The sequence below is a fragment of the Garra rufa genome, chromosome 24 (genome assembly GCF_049309525.1).
Source record: "Garra rufa chromosome 24, GarRuf1.0, whole genome shotgun sequence".
Taxonomy (NCBI): domain Eukaryota; kingdom Metazoa; phylum Chordata; class Actinopteri; order Cypriniformes; family Cyprinidae; genus Garra; species Garra rufa.
Window position 1 is genome coordinate 22632202 of NC_133384.1, and position 19454 is coordinate 22651655.

At 35.2% G+C, this 19454-nt stretch overlaps 1 protein-coding gene across 1 annotated transcript; it reads left to right on the forward strand.

The window, feature by feature from the left end:
• The first annotated feature begins 3186 nt into the window (after positions 1–3186).
• Positions 3187–18352, forward strand: LOC141300787 (nucleoporin p58/p45-like). The gene is made up of 14 exons (XM_073831081.1): positions 3187–3266; positions 5049–5206; positions 6277–6318; positions 6749–7030; positions 7121–7283; positions 7363–7428; positions 7510–7684; positions 7775–7854; positions 7960–8078; positions 8189–8271; positions 10033–10234; positions 14888–14971; positions 17284–17379; positions 17649–18352. The coding sequence occupies exons 1-14, from the start codon at positions 3187–3189 to the stop codon at positions 17816–17818; spliced, it is 1800 nt and encodes a 599-aa protein (XP_073687182.1). The 3' UTR covers positions 17819–18352.
• The last annotated feature ends 1102 nt before the right edge of the window (positions 18353–19454 follow it).

A 19454-nucleotide genomic window follows, 5' to 3' on the forward strand; every position in this document is an offset into this window, starting at 1 on the left:
CTACTTCAGTCTTCAGGTATCAAAAAAGCAAACGTCAGAAAGTCTTTTTTTTTTTTTAAACAGACCCACTTCAGTGTTTTTATGGGCCCTGGACCCCCTGGCTAAAAACCCTGACATGAATTGATGAAAATAGAAAAAGATAAAGTTTAGTATACTCCAGTTACTGTAATATTGAAGTGCTTAATAATGTCACAACAAATAAGAGCATTTACAGTATACATTCAGAAGTAAGGCAGTTTTGAGAGCCTTATTCATTACATCACTGTTCTAATGTCTTCTGACAACATAAAAATGCAGAATCAGCCTTCAAGGCCCAAAGCTTTCAGGACAGACCAGTTCTACACAGATTTTGGAATCTGTCAAAATGGCTACAAAGGCATAAATTCCACATACGGATCACCGGGACTAGATTCAAGTGCATTCGGTTCATATATAACGTTACAAGGCCAGAAGATTTAACGTTAGAACATAAACACTAATGAGATTCGCGCGCCCAATTTTTATATATTGACACCATGTTATATGTTACACACATTTATAGATGCATAAATTTAGTTGCATTTATCAAGTGTTTGTGACTTTGAAGTCATGACTGATTCCAATCTCGCAGAATTGTACTATTTAGGTATTAATTGTACCTTTGGTGTGCGGATGTGCTCCATTATGTCGCTGCTTTAGCGTCGTCAGCACAAGGAACGGATGACAATATCCTAAACAGATGCGTTCACACATCGGATGAATAAGTGAAGAATAAATCCGCCTCCGTTTGAAGCCACGTTCAAAACATCTCTTCTACTAGCAGCTAACAGTTTCTGCTCCTCTACTCAGCACTTCCTACTTGGGGCGGGTCTGTGTGAAAAACGGACAGGTGCATTCTGGGAAATGTAGTTATCTGACGCGTCTTGATACTTTTAGTTTTGCAGTTGATTTTCGGTATAACCTAGGGTTGGTAAAGCATTTAACATATATTGTTTCGTAGCCTCTCATTAAAACAGGGCTTTTCAATCTTTTATAGTCACAAATATCCACAGTTTTCTTCCCGTAAAAGTGGTTGCGGCCATTTGTAAATTTTATAGATCTGGCTTTGGGTTTTTATCTGTGTCCAGCTATTTTTAGCTGTACAGAATATCTCGTTTTGCTGCTTGATATTGAAAATTGGTGTGTGTTACCATATTATTTTAATGTATTATCTTAATTATGAGCAAACAGTATTGTAGTGCAAACAGTTTTACCATTTACTGCACTTTGTTATTCTTGTTATTTTTCTATTACTTCCGTGTTGAAGAAGAACTTATAAAATTTATAATGCAGTTATATATGCGCTAAAGGGCACAATTTATACTGTGGTACTGTCACTGTGTAATATTTATATTACATAAATACTGAGTAAACAAAAATATTATCATTTCGATTTGATTTATTTATTTATTTATTTATTTAAATTGCGTATTTGTATTTTGCATGTTTTATTAATTGTGTATGATAATTATAATTCTTTCACAGTTTACCCAAATACCGGAAAATATACTTTCCCTCAAGTTGTTTCCACACCTGTATGAGTTTCTTTCTTTTTTGAACATAAAAGACAATATTTTTAAGAATGTGGGTAACCAAACAAGTGCCCATGACTTCCATAGTATGAAAAAAAATACAAATGGTTATCCACATTCTTCAAAATATCTTATTCTGTATTTAGGAGATGAAATTCTTACAGGTTTGGAAAAACTTGAGGTAAATGATGAGGTAAATAATAACATAAGTTTTATTTTTGGTGAACTTTGTCTTTGAAAAATGTGTTCAGATTTCTGACACAAAAATATCATAAAGGTAAAAGAGTAGCCTATTTTGATAGCTGCCGATATGCACTACCAGTCAAAAGTTTTTGAACAGTAAGATTTTTTAATGTTTTTTAAAGACGTCTCTTCTGCTCACCAAGCCTGCATTTATTTGATCCAAAGTACAGCAAAAACTGTAAATTTTTGAAGTATTTTTAATATTTAAAATAACTGTTTTCCATTTGAATATGTTTTAAAACGTAATTTATTCCTGTGATTTTAAAGCTGAATTTTTAGCATCATTACTCCAGTCACATGATCCTTCAGAAGTCGTTCTAATATTCTGATTTGCTGCTCAAAAAACATTTATTATTATTATTATTATTATTATTATGTTGAAAACAGCAGAGTAGATTTTTTCAGCTTTCTTTGATGAATAGATAATTCAGAAGAACAGCATTTATCTGAAATGGAAATCCTTTGTAACATTATAAAAATCTTTATCATCACTTTTGATCAATTTCCAAAAAAGTGTATAATGTTACAAAAGCTTTTTATTTCAGATAAATGCTGATCTTTGGATCTTTCATTTCATCAAAGAATCCTGAAAGAAAGTACTTAACTGTTTTAAATATTGATAATAATAATAATAAATGTTTCTTGAACAGCAAATCAGCATATTAGAATGATTTCTGAAGGATCATGTGACACTGAAGACTGGAGTGATGATGTTGAAAATTTAGCTTTGATCACAGGAATAAATGACATTTTAACCTATAGTGAAACAGAAAGCAGTTATTTTAAATAATAAAAATATTTCGCAATATTACTGTTTTTGCTGTTCATTGAATCAAAGAAATACATGCTTGGTAAGCAGAAGAGACTTAAAATCATTAAAAACATTAAAAAATCTTACTGTTTAAAAACTTTTGACTGGTAGTGTATTAATAAATAAACAATGGATATATGAATATTAACAGAAACTCTAACAACAGAAACAATACAAACACCCGAGTAGATAAATAATGTATTATTTAGTTCAGTAAATCACACCGCAATAAAATGTGCCTGCATGGACTTTCCATGCCAGTAGGTGGCAATACCTCAAAACAGATAATGTTTGAATTTTAACCCAAAACCAAGGAGACAGAAGAAGAAGAAGAGATTGTGCGCGGAAACACGGAGTAGCAACGTTTTCACTACTTAGAAACCCACAATCGTTTTAAAAATACCAAACTAGCGTGTGGTTGCCTCGTTTAGAGTATTTTATCTATATTTTCCTCATACGCATCAGAATTTCATAGTGGTTCCTTTTATTATCTAACTTATGTCGTAAGAAGTGGCTTTAGGGCCTCCACGAGGTTGGTCCCGCTTGCTTCTGATTGTCAAATTTGGGAAATTTAAGTCCAGAATGTCCAGCTTTAACTTCGGCACAACGACCCTCGGGTCCACTGGTACCGGAGGGGGTTTCTCATTTGGAGCTGCGACCAGGTATGTTCACACATAATTTCAGCTTTCAACAATGTGCTGCTAATTTGTAATGAGCTGTGCAGAGAACTATTGTGGAAAACATAAACGCATGTCTTAAAATGTTAACTTTAATTGGATGGTTAATATCAATTTGCTTTTTGCAATTCAAGCTCACGTTTTTGGTTTCACATTCATTTTCAATGGCCTACAGAAAATGTATTTATAAAATGTGACCCTGGACCACAAAACCAGTCATAAGGGTCAATTTTTTGAAATTGAGATTTGTACATCACCTGGCAGCTGAATAAATAAGCTTTTAGCCAGGATACAGCTATGTGAAAATCTGTAATCTGAGGGTGTAAAAAAATCAAAATAATGAGATAATAGCCTTTGAAGTTGTCCAAATTAAGTTCTTAGCCATGAATAATACTAATCCAAAAGTTTTAATATCCTAATGTTTATTGGCTTAAAAGAAAGATGTATAATTTTGACTCATACAATGTATTTTGGGCTATTGCTACAAATATACCTATGCTACTTAAGACAAATTGTGGTCTAGGGTCACAAATAGTTGTGTATTACTTCCTTTTTTAAAATAAATATATTTTTGCCTTAAAAAAGAGTGCTGTTTTGTGCGCATGTGGTGGTATAAAGTGCAATATATTTTAGGGATGCACCGAAATGAAAATTCTTGGCCGAAACACCGAAAGAATTATGCCAATTATTAGTACCATTGCATTTATGACTATGACTGTGTACTACTCTTACTAAAATCAAGGCATTGCAATTGCATAAATTAATATTAAAGTTTCAAAGAATAAATCAATTGTATTAATTTAAACAATTATTACCAATCAAGTATTATATTACTTAAATAACATATACATATATTTTACTGCCTTTGTTTAAATTGTTTAAATTTTTATAACACATTATCTTGTGGATCCATGAGTTCACATTTACAACTCTATGCGTTTCTCTTCCAGCAGGAGGCGCTGTCAGAATGGTACACAAAGCAGCGCAGCAGATGACTGTGAAATGTGCAGCGCTCATATTTATTCAATGGATAGCCTTTTGAAATTTCATCGCAATTCTTGTCTGTCAGTCCCTACATTTAAGACCACCTGAAATCATAATTAAGACTTTCTTAACCCCTAATAACACTGCAGTCATCAATGAAAATTAAGAGTTTTATTTAAGTCTTTCAAAAAACAACCTTTACACAAAATACGTTTATTTTTATTTTTTCCCACCATGTTCGGGGCACAAGAAAAATACTAGGGGACTAAATTAATGTCAGCATATAAAGTATAATCGTCTCTTATTGTCTCTGAGAGAATGCACGTCAGATGCTGAAAGCACTGTCAGTTTTTACTTTCACTTTAACATATTGCGCAGTTCTTAGGTTACTTGTGTGTCTCTGCTCTCATCACTGCGGGCACGACTGCAGACACACCCCCTCTAGAAATTTCGGCTTTACAAGTTTTGCAAATCGCTATCCGTAGGTCTTTCCCAGATATACTGAAATACGTCCACACTGCAGACGTGTTGCTTCAGACAAGCACGAGCAGGCTGCGGTTTCTGTTTGCGTCAACATACTGTTTCGGCCGTGTTGTTTCGGTGATAAAAGTCATTCGGCCACCGAAAATTTTCGGGCGAAAATGGCCCAAAAGTGCATTTTCAGTTTTCGGCCGAAAATTTTCGGTGGCCGAATATTCAGTGCATCCCTAAATATTTTAATATCATTAGGGGTAATGTTAGTAAGACAAATATGATTTTTAATGTCTGATAATTTTTTTCCAGCACACCTGCTGCAGGTACGGGTGGACTCTCATTTGGAGGGTTTGGCACACCGACAACCACACCGGCCGCCACCAGTACCACATCAACACTGGGATTTGGGACCAGTTTATTTGCACAGAAACCAACAACTGGATTCTCCTTTAACACACCTGCCTCAGGTTCTTGTCTGCTTTTGTGACATAAATACTAGGGATGTAACAATATCAAAATCTCACGATATGATAATATCACAATATGAAGTGCACAATATGATATTATTGCGATTATTTAAAAAAGATGAACATTTTGTACAAATTCAAAGTTAAATCCTTCTATCTAATTGACTTTGAGAGTTCAAAATGAAAAGCTCCAACCCATGTCCTTAACTAAGAAAACTTAAGTCAGAAAACTCAACCCACTTTTTATTTGTGGTATACTGTTTGAGTCTAAATTAATTTCACACTGGTGTTTTAGAAAGCCATACTAATTAGAATATAATATAATATTAAATAAAAATGTTATATTATTGTTACTCCTATGACAGTAATAACACTACAACAATTGCACTGCAAAATAAATAAAAATGAGTATTTCATAGGTAATTTCTACACTTTTTAAGCTTTTATTTTGACGGAAATGGCAGTAGAGCTTTTGTTTTGCCGGAAAACTCCAGCTTTAATGAAAACAGGCTTAAAAAAACACATCTCAATACAAATCTAGTGAAATGCTGTAATCATCTGCCGCAAAAATAAAACATAACTGGTGGCTGTTGCTTTCCCAAACTCACACTAAACTCACAGCATATGCAATAAATGAGAATCACTGTAAACTGAGGCTTGGAAAACACCGGATCACATGCTGATCGCCTGAAGGAAGAAAGCAGCAAAAACAGACTCAATGGAAAGGGTTTTAGCTATATTGTGCTTTCGGTTTTAGTTTGTTTGGCAGATACGGTTCCAAAGCATAATGTCCCAAAACACAACTTCAAAGACCTTTTATGTAAGAATAAGAGGTTAAAATATTTTTTACAAACTACACTCTTTGTCCAGAAGAACTTACCGTTTCATATCGTCATAATATTGATAGTATCGAGACGGTTTTCCTCTCGCGATACTACAATATTGATAATAACGTTACATCCCTAAACACTAATTTATTATTTTTTTATTACAATTTGGTGCCTTGATAATAAATGACATTGTCATGGTTAACTCATTTTGTTAATTCACTGTTTGTTTAACACTTTTAGGGGCTGTTGCTGCTGCTGCATCCACTACTGGCCTTGCTTTAGGTAAGAAATTCTTCAAGAAAACAAGCTAGAAGGAATTTAATCAGTTATAATTTTCCTTTAGTCCAGTTGGCCTCAAACTCTTTGAATCCAATGCCCCCTGTTGTCCACAACAGTATTTTCTATAAAGCATAATTAAAGGGATAGTTCACCCAAAAATGAAAATTCTGTCATTAATTACCCACCCTCATGTCATTCCAAACCTTTAAGACCATTGTTCATCTTCGGAACACAAATTAATATATTTATGCAGCTTATTTATGCAACAGTAATGCAACTGACACATTCAAGGTCCAGAAAGGTAAAGACATTGTTAAAATAGTCCATGTGACATCAGTGGTTTAGCTGTATACCGTCGAACATTTGCTGTGAAAACCACTGGTTAAGTCTGTCAGACATATAATGATTTTCAATCTTTTGTTTTGCATCTTAGGAAGTCTTACCCCTTCAACCGCTGCTTCTGCTGGTTTCAGCCTGGGCTTCGGAAAGCCAGCAGCCTCCGCTACACCTTTCTCGCTGACAACCACCACCGCTGCACCTACAGGCACAGGCCTGACTCTGGGATCCGTCCTGACCTCCACAGCCCCTCAGGCCAGCTCCACTGGCTTCTCGCTCAACTTAGGAGGAGCTGCCGCCACTTCCTCCGCTCCCGCCTCGGGTTTTTCCTTTGGTGCGGGTGCCGGTACTGGTCTATTTTCCAACCCTGCCTTGACAGGTCAGCCTTTTTGAATCATTTGTTTGAACTTGCATTTGGTTAACACTGGTGTTTCTGCTCTTATATTCATTTAATATGTATGTGTTTCAGGTTTGGGACAGTCCACTTTAGGTGGACCTCTGAGTCTGGGTGGTTTAGTCTCTGCCTCTGTCGCAGCCACCTCTGCGCCTGCGCCCAGTCTCGGCCTGGGTGGAGTAGACTTCAGTACTTCTTCTGAAAAGAACACTGACAAGTTATCCAGCACCAGACCAGAGTAAGGACCACACTGCAATCACTTTTTGACTTGTTGTAGTTTATTATAGTGGTTCTTACCTTGCTTTTGGTCTCTATAGGGACAGCAAAGCCCTCAAAGATGAAAACTTGCCAGGTCCGATTTGTCAAGATGTGGACAACTTTCAGTAAGTGCGCCACTTTTTCTTTTTCTTTTTTTGCTAGTTGCAAATAGTTGATTTAGTGCTTAATATGCGCTTGCTCCACAGGAAGTTTGTTAAGGAGCAGAAGCAAGTCCAGGAAGAGATCAGCAGGATGTCTTCTAAAGCCATTCTTAAAGTGCAAGAAGACATCAAGACACTCAGACAGCTTCTGTCCATCTCTGCCAGCGGCCTGCAAAGAAATTCACTCTCCATAGACAAGCTAAAGTTGGAAACTTCTCAGGTTACACAAAAAAATATCCTTCAGACCAATTCCAAACAGTTCAGCTGAGCGTTGTTCATTTTTATACTATATATTTTTTTCTTCTTGTAGGAATTGAAGAATGCCGACATCGCACTTCGCACCCAGAAGATCCCTCCTGGACTCCAACATGAGAACACAGCACCTTCCGAGTGAGTGATTCTGTGCAGTTTTTCTTGTAAACTCCAACGATAGGCAGTAAAAGTTGCTTACTATTAATTGCTGTCCGCCAATGCGGTGTTCATCTCTCTCTTCAGTTATTTCCGAGCTCTTGTGGAGCAATTTGAGGTGCAGTTACAGCAGTACCGTCAGCAGATTGAAGAACTGGAGAATCATCTGACCACCCAGAGCAGCGGATCTCACATCACCCCTCAAGGTTTTTATCTACTCTGTTTTCTGTCAACTTAATAAAGCACAGCCTTGATTCATATGATAGAAAGATAGCTTGAGTTTCCTCTTGACTGTGTGATGTGATCTCCCATGTAGATTTGTCCATGGCCATGCAGAAACTCTACCAGACATTTGTTGCACTTGCTGCACAGTTGCAGGGAGCTCATGAGAATGTTAAGGTAAGTTCTGAACATTGCACATACTGTTTAAAAAAAAAATTTTTTTTATGTATAGAAGCCTCTTTTCGCCACTGAATTAAAAAAAAGTAATTGCTGCTGTTTATCTCACAATTCTGACTTTTTCCTCTGAATTGTGACTTATAAACTCGTAATTGAGAGTTATAAAGTCAGCAATGTATGATACAAACTCACAGTTCCGATTTTTTATTCTCGGAATTGAGTTTGTGAGTATTTGTGAATTGTGACTTTTCTCAGACTTGTGAGTTTATATTGCAATTTTGACTTTTTTTCTCAGAATTGCGAGTTGATATCTCACAATTGAATTTTTTTCTCTGTATTGCTAGTTTACATCTCACAATTGTGACATTTTTGTCTCAGAATTTTGAGTTTATATCACAATTGTGACTTTTCTCACAATTCAAATTTTTATAACATGCAATTGTGAGTTAAGTCAGAATTGTGAGAGATAAACTTGTTATTCTAAGAACATGTCAGTCTTTTTTTCCTCCTCAGAAATGGACTTTATAACTGGCATTTGCATGTTTATATGAATCAATTCTGAGAACAAAAGTCGATTGCCAGAAAAAAAGTCAGAATTGTGAGATACAAACTCGCATTTACAAGAAAAAAGTCAGTTGCAAGTTTATCTCGTAATTCAGACTTTATTACTCGCAATTGTGACTTTGTATCATGCAATTCTGAGGAAAAAATCAATTGCAAGATTTAAACTCGCAATTATGAGAAAAATAGTCAGAATTATGAGAGAAAAAGTATCAATTACCTTTTTTGTTTGTTTATTCCAAAAAATTCAAAAGAACTGTTTGTGAAACACATTTTTGTAACAATATAAATGTCTGTACTCTCATTGTTACTCTCTAAATAAGTGTTAATTTCTTTTCTTAAAAAAGAAAAAAAACATGACCTCAAAGTTTTATTGGTAATGCACGCTACCAGTCAAAAGTATTTGAACGGTAAGATTTTTTTTTTTTTTTTTTTAAAGAAGTCTCTTCTCACTAAGCCTGCATTTATTTGATCCAAAATACAGCAAAAGTAGTAATATTGTGAAATAACTGCTTTCTATTTGTATACATTTTGAAATGTAATATATTCCTGTTATTTCAATGCTGATTTTTTTTAGATCATTACTTTAGTCGTATGATCCTTTAGAAATCATTCTGATTTGCTGTTCCCAAAACATTATTATTATTATTATTATTATTATTATTATTATTATTATTATTATGTTGAAAACAGCTCTGGAGATTAATGGAAAGTTCAGAAGAACAGTATTTATCTGAAATAGAAATAGTTTGTAACATTATAAATGTCTTTATATTCACTATTGATCAATTTAAGGCATCCTTTCTCTTTGGATCTTTCTGTTCATCAAAGTATCCTAAAAATGTTCTCAACTGTTTTTAATATTGATGGTACAGAATGATTTGAGTAGTGATGCTGAAAATTCAGCTTTGATCACATGAGTAAATTGCATTTTAAAATGTATTCAAATAGAAAGCAGTTATGTTAAATAGTAAAAAATAATTCACAATATTACTGAAGCTTTGGTGAGCAGAAGAGAATTCTTTTTAAAAAAACAAAGTTTACCATTCAAAACGTTTGACTGGTAGTGTATGTTATTCACATTCTTTATAATAACTTAAACTGATAAATCAAGGACAATAATTCATCAATACATAACGGTTTTTATTATAGTATTAAAGTAGAATGATTGTATTTGAAAAGTCTCCTCTTTTTCTGTAGACTCTCAAACATCAGTACCTGGGCTACCGACGAGCCTTCCTCGACGACTCCACTGACATATTCGAGTCGAAACGCATCGCCAGCAAGAAATGGCAGAGCTCTCCGCACGTCACCACAGGCCCCGCCCCCTTCGGCAGCATTCCCAACGCAGCAGCCGTTGCCATGGCTGCCACTCTCACTCAGCAGCAGCAGCCGGCTCCAGGTCTGACCGCCTTCAAGTTCTAGACCTCTTGACCTCTAGATTGATAGAATGATGAGGGGAGGGACAAATAGAAAGAACAAGGGAGAGGGGGAAATGACAAAGAAGAAAGGCAGATAGCGCAAAAAAGAATTTCAAGAATAAACCGTAAATTCAGTCAGTGCCATGTCTATTTTTGTTTCTTATTCTTTTAAAAACATCGTCTCTCTCGGAGATATGGAGCAACAGGGTTCTTTTAACACAAATCATGTAATTCTATGTGTGCCAACTAGTGTGCTGTGAGATTTTAGATGCTGACTGTCTTGCCCAACCCAACTTGCATCAAATGCTATTTTAATACAGCCCACAAGTTAAATTGACACATTCCAAACCCATTCAAGGTTTAGAAAGGTCGTCTGTCTGTGTTTTTGATGGACTGGTCTTATATTTAAAGTGGCGCAGAAGGTCTTAGGACTGATCTCTGATATTCCAACAGCACTAATGTAGCCGTCACTACACAAAGTAGCCAAACACATTAGACTTGCATGCTACATACAGACTGAAATGCTTTCGCACTTATTTCCGTTTTTATACCCATAGTCACCTATATTCCTTCATGGTAGATTTTAAAGTGCCAACGAACACTTTTTAGTAAGACCGCTGTAAGCTTTCTGAGCAATATGTATGTTTTAGATGGGGAATATACAGAATTTTTTTTGGTATAGGACAAACATGCTATGCAGGAAAGAGATTGTCGTACCTCAGGATAGAAATGTGTTTAGTTCTTTCACAATTTTTCCTCAGTTTTGACATGCGTTTTGATAGCTGCATACTAAACATTTAAAGGAGAAGTTCACTTCCAGAAAACAATGTACAGATAATTAACTCACCCCCTTGTCATCCAAGATGTTCTTGTGTTTCTTTCTTCACTTGTAAAGAACTTGTTTTTTGAGGCAAAAATTGCAGGATTTTTCTCCATATAGTGAAGCTCAATGGTGGCTGTAAGTTTGAACTTCCGAAATGCAGTTTAAATGCAGCTTCAAATGGCTCTATATGATACCAGACGTAGAAGAAGGGTCTTATCTAGGGTTGTGTCGAAAGACAATAGTATTGTGTATCGACGATAGTCAAAGATATCGCCTGTTGCTGATGCCTTTGATGATAGTAGACGATTATTATTATTATGCGTCAAAAAGGCACCTAACTTTAGCGATGCAGCGCGGAGAGTCGGTTTTAGGATGCCTCAGAAACTTGCCGCGGTATAAACGTGCGGTGAAAATGGGTAAGAGATTTATTCATCATACAGTGTACATAGATTAAGTGTAGACAGTCATTAGGATAACAGAGGTAGTAAAATGTGGTTTAGGCTGAATTAAATACGATATATGAGAATCTGTCTGTATATAGTAAACATAAACATTCACCTCAGTAACATCTGTATGCGTTAACTAGAATTATGATGCGATAAAATGGCGCTAAACATATGCACGTGAATTACACGGGCACCGTTTCTCCACAATCAATATGAACTGAACTATAACATGAACTGATGACAAAGATCAGACATACAGCGGTAACATTATTACAATATGACAGGTATAGAAAGATACATTCATTTGCATTCACGCACGCACATTTACCGCTCCCTGAAGACAGCAGAGAATGAAACCGAAAGTAAACTTAAACCTATCCAACAGAACTACCGTCAGCGCTCTGTACACGCACAACTTATTCACATGCACTACCCTTACAAAACAAATAAGGAATTTATTACATATTGACATATTTACATATTATTAAATAAATTAGCACGATAGTATTGTGTATCGGCGATCTCACAGGCTGACGATAGGACGATATGAAAATTTTGCATATTGCCCAACACTAGTCTTATCTAGTGAAACGATCAGTTATTTTCTAAAAAGATTGACAATTTATATACTTTTTTTTAACCTCAAATGCTTATCTTGTCTAGCTCTGCTTGTACTCTGTGTATTCTCATGTACAACTCCAATTTCGAAATCATCCTACATCGCTGCAGAATTACCAAGTGAATGTGCAAAGAAGATCAAACACCGTTTACAAAAAAAAAAAAGGTAAAACAGCGATGTAGGAAGATTTGAGTTGTAAATGAGATGGGAGGTTTTTTTTTTATCAACAAATAATCAATCGTTTTGCTAGATAAGACCCTTCTTCCTTGACTGGGATTGTTTAGAGCCCTTTGAAGCTGCATTGAAACTACATTTTGGAAGTTCAAACTCGCATGCAGCATAGAAGGCCATTACATGGAGAGAAATCCTCAAATGTTTGCCTTAAACAAATTCTTTACAACTGAAGAAAGAAAGACATGAACATCTTGGATCACAAGGGGATGTACATTTTTGATCTGGAAGTTAACTTCTCCTTTTAATTCCTGTTGTTAAATAGTTTTCATAATCACTTCTTTTAAAAGCTTTTCGCCTGAGTGTCCAAATCAGTTTATGCATGTTTATCAATTGTTTAGACTGTCACTTGACAGCTTTGGCAGGTGTCGTTTTGGCATTTTCAGCTTTCTCACTTCAAAACCATGCTTGTTTAGTTTAGTTATATAAGGACAATGTCAGTTTTATCCTAAATGCATACTTTTTGTGCTTGTGATGATTTGAATTAACCAGATTTCCAATGGTTTTGCATATGCATGTGTACAGTAGATATGTATGAGGGTGTGTGTAAGCTACTGATTCCGAGGTGCATTAAGGTCATTTACTGTATTTCATTGGACAGCTCAGTGAACATGAGAGTTTCTGTGTGTTTTTTGTTCAACCTCCATCCGTCTGTAACCATGGTTGCATTTGTGGTTTCCATGGAGATTTCCTGGCAATAATAGCAGGTCGGAGGTGTGAGAGATAGTGTTAGATGTTCCAATGGCGCAGAATCGATTTACGCTTCTTGTCTTATTCTGGGTGTCTACAGAGGAGAATCAAATTTCAGACAGTTTTGATTTGTGATTTTACTGGAAACAAATCGACAAAAGGGCTTTATCAGTGTGATCCATAAGCCAAAATCATTTCGATTAAAACTTGACTGTTCGCCATTAACATTTCTTTGGGAAATTTTGTTTGGAAATGGACTGTGCCTTTGTGCCTAAGAGAGTCTAGGCTGTTGGGGGTGCTTTTGCATATTAAATGAACTGTAAATATGTAGTGCGCTAAAGCAACGGCATGGCTTAATTAGTTGCACTGTATATGTATATACACACAAGTTGTGAGATGCATTTCCTTTAGAGTCAGCCCAACCACAACACAGTCTGTTAAAGATGAAAATCCTACGCAGACACTAGTCGTTATTCATTTTCTTACTTTATTTAAGGGCTACAGTGTTCAAGCCTTCAGATTGAGTGAACATGCTGCTTTATGGGACTGTTGAGGGTCCGCGGTGAAAGATTGTGCCAAACTTCAGTATTCAGAAGTGCAGTTTTTGAGATTTCTTGGCCTTTTGGTGGCCCAAAGCTGCTATTTCAATGCTCCGTCTTTGAGTAATAGTTGAGGTGGTAATACCTTTTTCAGACACCTTTTCAAATAGCTTTCCTCACAACACACATTTTGCTTTGTGGGAAAGCTTCGGTGAACTTCCACGATGGGCCATTGCGAATCTCAGATGTTTCTTTTGCTTTTATTTGCCATTCTACTATACAAACGAATGATCTTAATGCATGTCAAAATGCTTTTAGGAAGTTGTGGCTATTTGTGTGTTGGTACTTTATCAAAGCTCTTACACAGGATGTCTGTTTATAGACATGTCTGTTTCTTGGTATACGTTTCCATTCCTTGGAACACATATGGGGCTTATTATTTTGGTTGTTTACAAATAGTAACATAGTAAATTCTATAATCTAACTTATAAATTGATTTTTTTTATTTTTTATTATTATATTATTTTTTTGTTTAGATGATGCTTGTTAATGCATTTAAAATGGTGTGCCTTTTGAATTAGATACAGCATTAGTCCTAACCATTGTTTGAAATGCATTTTTGGCACAGGTTGGCTTTAATCGTTTTAAACAGTGTTAATGCCATAGCTACTGTTAGGAATCGGTTTGTCCTCAACTGTTTGTCATGTTTAATGTAATTTGAATTGACAATAAATCAGTTTTTTTTAAAGAAAAGCCCTTGTCTTTGTTTCTTTTTGACTGATAAAGCATTGATTTTTCTCAATAAATTGGATTAAAAGACTGCATTCGAGATGCTGATTTGTCACATCTCTAAATTAATAATCTAATCAAATTCAAACCAGCTAAAAGGAAACGAGACAGGAGCAAAAATTAGTAATGCATTAAGTAGCAGAAGCTCTGCAGATGTAGTTTAGGATATAAGTCATTTTTGTCATATAAAGTGATTTAGAAAATTTATCAAAGTAGGAAGACGTTAGAATGCATCCAAGGTAAGTAACTAAAAGCAGATTAGTACAATAAGCCGCAGCCAATAGTGCCTATTTTTTGATATTCTGTTATACAGCATTTGCTCCAAAGTCATAATGAGCAGTATTATGCAACTTCAAATAAGGAAGCATGTGCTTCTATCACAAGATTTTATATATATATATATATATATATATATATGAGTATGCTTATTGATTAATATGGATCTATATATGAGAGTGCGTGAGAGTAAGTTCCTCTGCTCTCTTTCTTTGTCCCAGGACCACAGGCGCCCTTGGGGGCCAGTTTTGGCACTCCCTTTTCCTCGGGTATTGGCACTAGCATGGGCTCATCCAGCCTCGGAGGTACTTCCTGTGATAAACCTCTCCTCTCCCTTTCTATCTATGCACTCTTTAGTCTTTTTAGTCTTAAAGTTCACCCAAAAATTAAAAATCAAAAATTAACATACATTTATGTATCCATATTATAGTGGTTAGATTTATATGAGGGAACAAGTTGTTAGTGATAATCTTTCCATGTGAACTGTAAACTATGGAAGCTTGATTTACCATAGAATAAAAATATTGTCAATGTGATTTGACTTTCTTGCAGTTGCAAGTTCATCTCAAAACCTTGGCTTCTTTGAATTTATATCTTGCAATTCAGATTTTTTTTTTTAATAATTGGGAGTTTGTCATAATAGAGCCTTTTTTCCCCCTCAGAATTCTAAGATTACATCTCACAATTCTCACTTTCCCCCCCTCAGAATTCTGAGTGTACATCTCACAATTCAGATTTATTTTTTCTCCTCTGAATTCTAAGTTTCCATCTCACAATTCACTTTTTTCCCCATTAGAATTCTGAGTTTACACCTCACAATTCCAGATTAATTTTTTCCCCTCAGAATTCTTAATTACATCTCACAATTCAGACTTTTCCCCTCAAAATTCTGTTTACAGATTTTTTTCTCTCAGAATTCTGAGTTTACATCACACAATTCAGATTGTCTCACAATTCAGACCTTTTTCCCATAGAAATTTAAGTTTACACCTCGCAATTCCAGCAATTACAATACAAATTCCATGTTTTTCTCTCAGAATTCTGAGTTTACATCTCACAATTCAGATAAATTTTTCGCCTCAGATTTCTGAGATTACATCTCACAATTCAGACCTTTTCCCTCAGAATTCTGTTTACATCTCACAATTCAGACCTTTTTCCCTTAGAAATTTAAGTTTACACCTCACAATTCCAGATTACCCCCCCCCCCCCCCCGCCTAGAATTCTGAGATTGCATTTTACAATACAGATTAAATTTTGTCTCTCAGAATTCTAAGTTTACATCTCACAATTCAGATTTATTTTTTCTCTCAGAATTCTGAGTTTACATCTCACAATTCAGACTTTCCCCCTCAAAATTCTGTTTACAGATTTTTTTCTCTCAGAATTCTAAATTTCCATCTCACAATTCAGACTTTTTCCCCTTAGAATTCTGAGTTTACATCTCACAATTCAGATTGTCTCACAATTCAGACCTTTTTCCCATAGAAATTTAAGTTTACACCTCGCAATTCCAGCAATTACAATACAAATTAAATTTTTTTCTCTCAGAATTCTAAGTTTACATCTCCCAATTCAGTCCTTTTTTTCTTAGAATTCTGAGTTTACATCTCACAATTCAGATTAATTTTTCGCCTCAGATTTCTGAGATTACATCTCACAATTCAAACCTTTTCCCTCAGAATTCTGTTTACATCTCACAATTCAGCCCTTTTTCTCTTAGAATTCTAAGTTTACATCTCACAGTTCCGATTAATTAACAATTCAGACCTTTTCCCTCAGAATTCTGTTTACGTTTTACAGTACATATTATTTTTTTCTCTCAGAATTCTAAATTTACATGTCACAATTAAGATTTATTTTTCCCCTTCGATTTCTGAGATTACATCTTAAAATTCATTATACATTTTTCTCACAATTCTGAGGGGAAAAAAAAAAAGTGTATAATGAAAAAACAGTTCATAATAATTTTTATTCTGTGGTGGAAACTATCTTCCATAGCAAATTCAACAACATCTTCGAACAGATCATTGTGTCAGTGACTTGAGAACTGGATGAATATGATTTCAAAACAAATCTTTAGAACCAGTTCTTTTTTCAGTGAAACATGTCCAGTTTGCAATTAGTATTCATTAATTAATTCACAAATTACTAGAGGAAATATTTAAAATATTGGTATTTTCCTCAAATAAAAACTATTGTTTGGCTTCAGAAGATGCATAAAATAGTGTGTGGAAGTCATTTGAACAACTTTTTTTTTTTTCCTGTGCTCTATAAAATGTATTGCAGATGCAATCAGACAGAAAAATAAATAATACAGGGTATGGAATGATAGCAAATTTTAGTTTTTGAGTGAACAATTCCTGTAGGTCTAAGATATGGCACTCTTTTGTTGTTTTAATAATAAGTCATTTTTTTATTGATTAGGTTGTATATAGAACTTGTATTTTTCACATTTCCCTAACCATATTTTTCCTTCATCAGTTTTTCCTAGTTAATCTCAAATATAACTCATCACTCATTCCTGTTCCCCATTCCCCCGCCCTGTGACTGAGAGTTTACCTCTGGAATATATGTAGTCGCAACACCTAAATGCCCCCCATCTGTCTCTTGGCAGCGTTTGGTAGCGGCCCTGGGTTTGGGGGTGTGGCAACAGGAGGTTTGTCGTTCGGGTTTTCCTCTAGCAAGCCATCTGGAGGGAGCCTGAGCGCAGGTGTGTTCGTTAGCACCCTCCTCCATCTTACCCGCATTCATCAACGCTAATCATTACTAACAGCTCCCTCTTAATTATAATCACCCTTTTCCCTAGAATGCATCAACATAATGCTGCTTAAGGGCAAGCGCTGCGTACCAGAGTGCTTGAAATGTAAAATTTGCATGGTTTATTTGTTAACAGCTGTTGTGTGATTTGCTTAAATGCTTGTTGGTAGCAGTAAATGATGAGAAGACTGACTTACTTACTTTTTAAAATCTGCTTCGCAGGGTTTGGAACATCTAACACCTCTGGCTTCAACTTCAGTAACCCTGGAATCAATGCGTCAGCTGGGTTGACCTTTGGCGTTTCCAACACACAAACTCCTGGATTTGGGGCAGGAGGGCCACTGCTACAACTCAAAAAGCCACCAGCGGGAAATAAAAGGGGCAAGAGATAAAACATCAAGTCGCTATAGGGGTAAAGGGAAATGTGACGAGGTAAAGATGATGATGTGCGTCTCAGATCTTTATTTTTATATATATATATATGTGTATGTGCACATATATATTTTCTCTGTTGGATGCCATTGGATTTTTGAGATTCTGTTCGGTTCTCCCTTTTACCTTTGTGAATATGCTGTGCTCTTTTGTTTATCGTTGTCCGGTGAGTTGCGTAAGATCTAATGGAGCATATTTTGTGATGCACAGAATACCCGTGAAGGGATTTCAATGTAGATGCTCTCGATATTTGAAGATACCCTTGAACTAAGTTTACCTGCGTCTTAGTGACTTTATTTTAAACCACATGCTCTGTGATTGTAAATGTCATCCCATCCCATTAAGATGACCTGTGTTTATTGGTTTCCTGGTTACTTGTACCAAATAGATGTCAACCTGTATAAGGATGTTAAGTTCGTATACCCCTTTTTTTTGTTTCTGTCTCTTTTTGTTACCAAATAGTGAAAAAATTTCTATACTTAAGCAAACTTTGTGCAAACAAGTATTTTTCGACTTGAAAGAAGTGTTTGTTATTAAAAGAAGCGACAATGATAATGTCTCGAGTCCCTTTTTTAATGAAATATTTGTTTTAATGCATTAGGAGTGTGTATGACCTATGGAAGCCTGTTTCTGCCACTGAATAACAATTTTTAAAAGGTAAATGCGACTTTATCTCACAAGTTGGACTTTTTTGCTCGCAATTGTGAGATATAAACTTGCAATTCTGAGAAATAAAGTCAGAATTACTACATATAAACTCAAAATTGTGAGAAGTCATAATTGCGAGAAAAGACCTTGCAATCCTAGATCTCGCAATTCTGACTATAACTTGCAATTGTCTCACAATTCTGAGGAAAAATTGTCAGAGAAAAGTAGGAATTGTGAGAAATTCACCAAAAAATCTTACAATTACGATGTGTGATACAAACTTGCCTTAGATCTGAAAGTCAGAATTGCAAGATAAAAACTCACATTTGTGAGGAAAGTCTTAATTTCGAGTTTAACTTGCAATTACGAATTATATAATGCAACTTTATAACTTGTAATTGTGACACGCTACGCTGAGAAAAGTCAGAATTGTGAGAGAAAAAGTCACAAAAAATCTCAAAATTCAGATTTCAGAAATATCACATAATTTAACTTAAAATTGTGACTATATCACGTAATTCTGAGAAAAAAAGTCAGAATTGTGAGAACGTCCCCAAAAAATCTCACAATTCAGAAATGTTTTCTCGCATTTGCTAGTTTACATCTCGCAATTCTGAGAATTTTTTTCTCAGAATTGCGTGAAACAAACTCGCAATTACAATAAAAGTCAGAATTGCAAAATAAAAACTCACATTTGCGAGAATTGTGAGTTATATCCACTGATCTGTATAATAGATCAGTGGTTATATCATGCAATTTTGACTATAACTTGCAATTGAGACTTTATATAATGCTATTTAGAGAAAATAAGTAGGAATTGTGAGAAAAAGTTACGAAAAATCTCACAATACAGATTTACATCTTGCAATTCTGACCTCTTTTCTCAAAACTGGGTAATACAAAGTCGCAATTCTGATTTTTTTTTCCCTCAGAATTGCGTGATACAAA